Source organism: Sinocyclocheilus anshuiensis, unplaced genomic scaffold, assembly GCF_001515605.1.
Source record: "Sinocyclocheilus anshuiensis isolate Anshui unplaced genomic scaffold, SAMN03320099.WGS_v1.1 scaffold1491, whole genome shotgun sequence".
NCBI classification, from domain to species: Eukaryota; Metazoa; Chordata; class Actinopteri; order Cypriniformes; family Cyprinidae; genus Sinocyclocheilus; species Sinocyclocheilus anshuiensis.
In genome coordinates, this window is record NW_015555706.1 from 549,421 (window position 1) to 558,244 (window position 8,824).

Genomic DNA, 8,824 nt, shown 5'->3' on the forward strand with positions numbered 1-8,824 from the left:
TTTATAATAAAGGGTTAGTTCACCCAAAAATGAAAATTAGCCTGTGTTTTACTCACCCTTGAGGCATCCTACAATTTTTAATATAACTCCGATTGGATTCGTCTGAAAGAAGAAAGTCATATGTCATATACATGGCTTGAGGGTGGGGTATTTTCCTGGGGTAATTTTAATTTTTGGGTGAACTATCCCTTTTCCCTTTACATAACCAAAAAAAAAAAAGATAAAAAAAATTGACATTTTAACGTTAACATTCACATAACAAAAACCGAAACAAAAAAAAGTTTTTAAAACATTTGAAAAACTGGACGTTTTGAACGTTCAAAGAACATTTAGAAATAAGCTTTCATTATAAGATTCTGGGAACATTAGCAAAACGTTCTTTTAGCTGGGATGCAGTCATTTTGTGCTGTTTGCAATTACATAAAAAAACAAAAAAAACATTTTTTGATGTGTGGCTAAGGCTATTTAAGCTGATATTTTACACAGGTCAACAACTCACACAACTCACACACAGAACGTTCACACCAGTAACAACGGACCCACCTGACAGTCTCGTCCAATCATGGCTCATCTGAGCGAACATGCAAATCGCTAAAGCAATGAAAAGAGACTGGAAAGACGACAAAACGCCGGGATACAAACAGACAACAAAAGGATAAAGAGTCAACAGAATAACGCACACAAAAAAGAAGCAAAGAGGACGTGGCAAACTGCAAAATAATCATGACAGCGGTTAGAGTGCCGTTAGCATTAGCATCGTTTTTCATCGCATTATAAGCACCGAGAAAATGTGTATGAAAATATAAAAACAGTGTTTGCAACCCATTTTACTTCCATAACGTGACACATTTCTGAATAAAACTGAGAAAATTCATGTGAGTTTTGTGGAGATTCGATTGAAGTGACAAGCATCTTTTTTCAGGTGAAATAGCATGGACGAAAACGCTCACAACACCAGGAATGTATTCAGGAAGTAAACTGGGTCAGTTCTGATTTCCTGAATTCATTCTGATTTCAAGCATTTTGTGGCTGTGATTTGTACTTTCCTTTACGAAACAAGAGCAATGTAAATTTCTGTGCATAAATCAAGACATAAATCAACATAATAAACTCTGTCTAGGTCCAGTAATAGTGTAGACTTGCTACAGAAATGTAAGTCTCACCTCCTGCAACTGCTGTCGGACTTTCTCAAAGAGTCGTAACCAGTTCTCTTTAGCTCTGACCGCCGGATCCACCGGCTCCTTCAGCTCCTCCTTCACCAGTTCACTGCACAGACAAACAAGACTTTTGCATGTATAATGCATCAAAATTAGTCTAACAATTCCCTCGCCTAACTATGCTATAAAAAACAGTGTTAATTCATCAAATAAATGCAGTTTTGCTGTTTTTTTTTCTGTCCAGGCTGGTCAGGTTTACTGGTTTTAAAGTGGTTTTGGACACTAATCAGCTGGTCAGGCTGGAAGACACGCTGGTTGACCATCTAAACCAGGTCAAATATCCTAAAAACAGCTTTTAAATGATTTAATAATTGTGGTTTGTGTGTTTTAGCTGGCCAAGTTAGTCTGGTTTTCTAGTTTTAAAGTGGTTTTGGCCACTTATCAGCTGGTCAAGCCCAAAGACAAGCTTGTCGACCATCTAAACCAAGTCAAAAAGCCTAAAAACAGCTTTTAAATCATCCAATAAATGTGGTTTGTGTGTTTTAATGGCCAAGTTAGACTGGTTTGCTGGTTATAAAGTGATTTTGGACACTAATCAGCTGGTCAGGCTGGAAGACACGCTGGTTGACCATCTAAACCAGGTCAAATATCCTAAAAACAGCTTTTAAATCATCTAATAATTGTGGTTTGTGTGTTTTAGCTGGCCAAGTTAGTCTGGTTTTCTAGTTTTAAAGTGGTTTTGGCCACTTATCAGCTGGTCAAGCCCAAAGACAAGCTGGTCGACAATCTAAACCAAGTCAGAAATACAAAAACATCTATTAAATCATCCAATAAATGTGTGTTTTACTGGCCAAGTTAGTCTGGTTTGCTGGTTGTAAAGTGGTTTTGGACACTAATCAGCTGGTCAGGCTGGAAGACACGCTGGTCAACCATCTAAACCAGGTGAAATATCCAAAAAACATCAATTTTCTTACAAAAACGCATCGATTCGCTTCAGGATGCCTTTATTCACCCCCCGGAGCCGTGTGGGACGCTTTTTATGAAAGATGGATGCACTTTATTGGACTTCTTTTGGACTATTGAACAAAAACACCCATTCACTGCCATTATAAAGCTTGGAAGAGCCAGGACAATTTTTAATATAACTCCGATTGGATTCGTCTGAAAGAAGAAAGTCATATACACCTAGGATGGCTTGAGGGTGGGGTATTTTCCTGGGGTAATTTTAATTTTTGGGTGAACTATCCCTTTAATGTTTGCATAACCAAAAAAAAAAAAGATAAAAAAAATTGACATTTTAACGTTAACATTCACATAACAAAAACCGAAACAAAAAAAAGTTTTTAAAACATTTGAAAAACTGGACGTTTTGAACGTTCAAAGAACATTTAGAAATAAGCTTTCATTATAAGATTCTGGGAACATTAGCAAAACGTTCTTTTAGCTGGGATGCAGTCATTTTGTGCTGTTTGCAATTACATAAAAAAACATGAAATGTAATTTTTGATGTGTGGCTAAGGCTATTTAAGCTGATATTTTACACAGGTCAACAACTCACACAAAACCACCACAGAACGTTCACACCAGTAACAACGGACCCACCTGACAGTCTCGTCCAATCATGGCTCATCTGAGCGAACATGCAAATCGCTAAAGCAATGAAAAGAGACTGGAAAGACGACAAAACGCCGGGATACAAACAGACAACAAAAGGATAAAGAGTCAACAGAATAACGCACACAAAAAAGAAGCAAAGAGGACGTGGCAAACTGCAAAATAATCATGACAGCGGTTAGAGTGCCGTTAGCATTAGCATCGTTTTTCATCGCATTATAAGCACCGAGAAAATGTGTATGAAAATATAAAAACAGTGTTTGCAACCCATTTTACTTCCATAACGTGACACATTTCTGAATAAAACTGAGAAAATTCATGTGAGTTTTGTGGAGATTCGATTGAAGTGACAAGCATCTTTTTTCAGGTGAAATAGCATGGACGAAAACGCTCACAACACCAGGAATGTATTCAGGAAGTAAACTGGGTCAGTTCTGATTTCCTGAATTCATTCTGATTTCAAGCATTTTGTGGCTGTGATTTGTACTTTCCTTTACGAAACAAGAGCAATGTAAATTTCTGTGCATAAATCAAGACATAAATCAACATAATAAACTCTGTCTAGGTCCAGTAATAGTGTAGACTTGCTACAGAAATGTAAGTCTCACCTCCTGCAACTGCTGTCGGACTTTCTCAAAGAGTCGTAACCAGTTCTCTTTAGCTCTGACCGCCGGATCCACCGGCTCCTTCAGCTCCTCCTTCACCAGTTCACTGCACAGACAAACAAGACTTTTGCATGTATAATGCATCAAAATTAGTCTAACAATTCCCTCGCCTAACTATGCTATAAAAAACAGTGTTAATTCATCAAATAAATGCAGTTTTGCTGTTTTTTTTTCTGTCCAGGCTGGTCAGGTTTACTGGTTTTAAAGTGGTTTTGGACACTAATCAGCTGGTCAGGCTGGAAGACACGCTGGTTGACCATCTAAACCAGGTCAAATATCCTAAAAACAGCTTTTAAATGATTTAATAATTGTGGTTTGTGTGTTTTAGGTGGCCAAGTTAGTCTGGTTTTCTAGTTTTAAAGTGGTTTTGGCCACTTATCAGCTGGTCAAGCCCAAAGACAAGCTTGTCGACCATCTAAACCAAGTCAAAAAGCCTAAAAACAGCTTTTAAATCATCCAATAAATGTGGTTTGTGTGTTTTAATGGCCAAGTTAGACTGGTTTGCTGGTTATAAAGTGATTTTGGACACTAATCAGCTGGTCAGGCTGGAAGACACGCTGGTTGACCATCTAAACCAGGTCAAATATCCTAAAAACAGCTTTTAAATCATCTAATAATTGTGGTTTGTGTGTTTTAGCTGGCCAAGTTAGTCTGGTTTTCTAGTTTTAAAGTGGTTTTGGCCACTTATCAGCTGGTCAAGCCCAAAGACAAGCTGGTCGACAATCTAAACCAAGTCAGAAATACAAAAACATCTATTAAATCATCCAATAAATGTGTGTTTTACTGGCCAAGTTAGTCTGGTTTGCTGGTTGTAAAGTGGTTTTGGACACTAATCAGCTGGTCAGGCTGGAAGACACGCTGGTCAACCATCTAAACCAGGTGAAATATCCAAAAAACATCAATTAAATCATCCAATAAATGTGGTTTGTGCGTTTTAGATGGCCAAGTTAGTCTGGTTTGCTGGTTGTAAAGTGGTTTTGGACACTAATCAGCTATCAGGCTGAGAAACAAGCTGCCTGACCTGGAACCTTGTTCAATCACCATTACCAGTAAAATTTTGCTTGTGAACATCTTGGAACAACAAAGAGTTATTGAGATATTTGTGGCACCTCTCAGGTTCAGGTACCGGTTCCTCCTCTTCAAAAGGAGGAGATGGAGGTGGACTCTCAATCTTTATTTCCTCATTTGGAGGTTCTTCCATGTGAAAGTCGTCTTCTTGAAGTGGAGGTTCCTCCTCCATTGGTGGCTCTACTGTGGGCAGTTTCTCCTCTGTCGGGGTTGGAGGTTTAGGTTCTGGTGCAGTAGGTTTGGAGTTGGATGTTGGGGCAGGAGTGGGAAGCTCAGGGGATTTGGTTGTAGGTGGAGGCATCTGTTGGGTGGCAGGAGCAGGAGGTTGAGCCATCTGAGGCTGGGATTGTGTTGTCACGGGTTGAGCTGGAGGTTGGGATTGAGTTGTTGGTGGTGAAGGAGTAGATCCACCCAACCCAAACACGGCAGTCAATGGCTTAGCCATAGCGAAGAAGGACTGAACCGAAGGGATCGGGCCTGAGGACTGCTGCTGGGGTGGTGCTTGTTTTTGGGGGGTGGGAACTTGTTGGTTTGGGGGTTTGGGTTGTGTCTGATTGGACGGTTGAACTGGAGGTTGGCTGGCGTTTTGAGACTGTTGGTGAAGCGAGGCCTGTTTCTCCAGAGGAGGTCTGGTGGTTGATGGGACGTCTAGCGTTGGGGCGGTGCTGGATGGTGTTGAGTTGAACGGAAGCTCTTGGTCCCCATCCACTGGATACAAATCTTCATCGACGTAGTTGAAGTCCTCCTCGCCCTCGAACATGTCCACCTCCTCTGGATACAGGTCAGCATCTTCTTCCTCATATAGAGCACCTTCTTCTCCTCCGTCTTTACTGTAGGCGCATTCGTCACTGTAAGCTCCCTGTGTCTCGTCCCAGTCGGGCGAGCCCTTGCTGTAGGACACAGACGAGTGGCAGGAGGGATATGAGTCGTTCTCGTCGTAAAGTTCTCGCTCGCCGTACTCTTCGCTCAGTTGAGAACTACAGTGGCTAAGCTCGGCTGAGGATGCATAGCTCCCGGTCGGGCTGGAGGAGGACGGAAAGTGAGCGAAAGATTAGGCAGAACAAGAGAAATAGACCGGCATGCTCTTTCTAAAATTTAGAAAGTCTACACACATTTTACGCAAACAATTTGGTCATTGTTGACTGTATGTCATTTCCTCCGACATTATATGAATGCACTACGGTATTGGCGGCTGTTTTATTTTATTTCAGATACTACACTGCAAAACGTGATGTTCTTCCTCAGAATTTTTTTGTTTTTCCAGTACAAATATCTAAATATTCTTAAATCAAGACATATTTACTTGAGATGACATAATGACATCTAAAAAACTGATCAAAATGAAGCGAGTATAGGCTTAAAATGAGAAAAAATATCTGCCAGTGGGGTCAGAAAAATAAACCTATTTTCTCTGAATTATGTTTTTTTTCCTGACCTCATTGGCAGATATTTTTTCTCCTTTTTTTTCTCATTTTAAGCAACTTTTTTTCTTTTTGCATCACAAGTACATCTTGATTTATGAATGTTTAGATATTTGTACTGGAAAATAGGACAAAAATATTATTCTGATATCACTGATTTCAGATACTACACTGCAAAAAGTGATGTTCTTCCTCAGTATTTTAGTCTTGATTTTCAGTACAAATATCCAAATATTCTTATAAAAAAACATACATAATGGCATTAGATAAGAACTTTAAGTCTTGTTTTTTTTTTGAGAAACTGATCAAAATTAAATGAGTTTATGCTTATAGTTGCCTATATGCCATATAGCCTATATAGGATTCGAAAACAGTAAAACTCAACTGTTTAACTCTAGGGGAGTTGGAAAATGAGCCTATTTTCAAAAATAGTGGAGTGTTCCTTTAAGCAAGTCACGCTGATGTCAAGCATTTTTATAAATCAATGAAAACTCGCCTTGTTAAATAATGGAAAAGAAACAAAGGAGACAGTAGAACTGAACGAATTGGTTTAACCTAACAGAAAACCAATCTGGCCAAAATATATTTTAAATATATGCTAAATATGTTGGAAACAGTGTGGCTTAATGAAATACTGAAAATATGTTTTGTTTAAACCTCCAATTGCCAAAATATATTACAAAATGTACTTCAAGACACTTTCACAAAATTTCCAATCTTAAAATACATTTTAGGTAAATCCAAAATGTTTTTTTTTTAATATATACAGTGGGTACGGAAAGTATTCAGACCCCCTTCAATTTTTCACTCTTTGTTATATTGCATATTGCAGCTAAAATCATTTAAGTTAATTTTTTTTCCTCATTAATGTACACACAATACAACTTGCCTAATAATTGTGCACACAGTGTATAAATATAAATACTAAGTATTAAAGTATTACTCGCTCTGTTTCTCTCTCACCTGATGCCTCTCTGATGATCGTAGTCCAGGTCGCAGTTGTTGGTGTGTGAGTAGGGGGCGTGAGGACTGCGGTGCTGGTGGCTCATGGGATACTGGTGGACCGAGGCGTTGGGTTGAGATGTGGTGTAGTACGGCGGTGGGATACTGTTACTGGTCTCACTGCGGTAATCACTGTCTCGGTCATCCATCGCGCTGTCTGGATCAATGTCTACACACGCAAATCAAAGACACATCTGCATTTGTGAAACTACACCACACACAAACACATCTGTCATGACCTGGTGTTATTCGAGAAGTGTGATGAGCTATTTTGCTGACTAGTGGAAAGAAAACACCCGAAATACACATTTAAGTATTTTATTGCACTTTATCTATTTGCATCTGTAAATTTCAAAACATATCTTTAAAGGCCATTTCTCAAAATGATTTTTTTCTCTTCCCTTCAGCAGCACTTACAAACACCAAACTTTACAGTTTTATTCCTTTCTATATTCTGAAGGCTTGTAGAGAACGGTTTGTTCATATATCATTTGACTGATTTTATATTCCTAAAATCATGATTATTTTTTATTCTGGATTTTTACAGTATTTTCTGATTTCTGGAGTGATAAAAAAAAAACCTCTGTAAAAAAAAAAACTCACCTCTGTAAAAACAAAATCATTTTGAACCTGGCTTTATCCAGTGTTCAGATTTCCATTCTGGAAATATGCAAATGAGTGCATGACTAATTAGATAAAGCCTCGTTTACATATTTAAACTTGTAATGCAAAACAGTCCTAATGCACTATGATTAAACAAAATTTAAGTATGGTGATTATCTATTAGTAACATGTTTACTGTATTCACCTTTAGTGATGGATTTTAATTAAAGTTATTATGACATAATACCTGTGGTGAAGAAATTCTAGACAGCTTTCAGTAATTGAATTGAAGTGACACACAACACTTGTAAAGCCTGAGAAATATGGCATATAAAAGAAATAAATCCAAAATATCTGAATGTGTGCTAAAATACATATTTAAAAAATAATTTAGCAAAATATTTTAGCGTGCTAAAAGTCTCTCAGTAACTTTTGCATGCTAAAGTCTTTAAATTTTCCATTTTCAAAGCATAGAAATAACTACTGCCTTCAGCAGTAAACTTTAAGAGAATTACTACCAAGATAGTTTTGTGCAACAAAAGGCAGATGATTAATGTGTTTATTTGTGGAATATCTGTAACTGTGTCAGCCTTCACAGCACAGAAAGCACGAGTGTGTTTGTTTATCAAGCATGAAACGCTCGTTGAGTGAGTAAATCCACTCTGGTGATGTTAACTAAATGTAAAACCAATAGGAAACCAGATGTCAGATTAATAAGTTCATGATGACAGATATGAAAACTCACTCTGCTGGTCGCCCCACCAGTTACCTGTGAGAGACAAGAGAAGACAGAGAATTACCCACAATGCAGTGCTGACGTTTAACCTGGGTTTGCACTGAAAATTACACACTGTAAGTCTGCACTGAGTCTTTCCAGTAAAGTATAAATGTGGGCGATCAACGATATAATGCTGATTATTTTATACAACATTCAAAACTACTGCTATTATCAGTCTATTGCTATTAAAATTAATACTACTACACTCAACCATGCAGAGTTTTTAGATTAGATTTGTACTTGCCTTGACAGAATTTTCAGATACAAATTAATAAACCCACTTATAAACCGTCATACGGTGATTTGTTTATATTTTTACCCGATTTAAATTAAGCATCTAAGATTATCATAAGTCACTTTTGCAAATTCAACAAAACCTCATCTATGATAGCCAGTTAGACATCTTTAACGTAAATTAGCAGAGTTTACAATGCTTGATGCATTGTTATAAATTATTTTCTTTTAAATAAATAAAGGTTTGCAAGGCATAAAAACAAATTTACAGGATTTTCTGGG

The 8,824-nt window shown here is 37.8% G+C and overlaps 1 protein-coding gene across 1 annotated transcript in view; it reads right to left on the reverse strand.

Moving 5' to 3' along the window:
* LOC107671790 (protein unc-13 homolog B) overlaps positions 1-8,824 on the reverse strand; it is an 86,335-nt gene that overhangs the window by 45,886 nt on the left and 31,625 nt on the right. Inside the window, exons 8-11 of the mRNA XM_016464762.1 lie at positions 8,276-8,299; positions 6,889-7,096; positions 4,546-5,526; positions 3,380-3,482 (exon numbers count right to left, since the gene is read on the reverse strand). Coding sequence (XP_016320248.1) covers positions 3,380-3,482; positions 4,546-5,526; positions 6,889-7,096; positions 8,276-8,299 — 1,316 coding nt within the window. The remainder of the gene's footprint in view (positions 1-3,379; positions 3,483-4,545; positions 5,527-6,888; positions 7,097-8,275; positions 8,300-8,824) is intronic.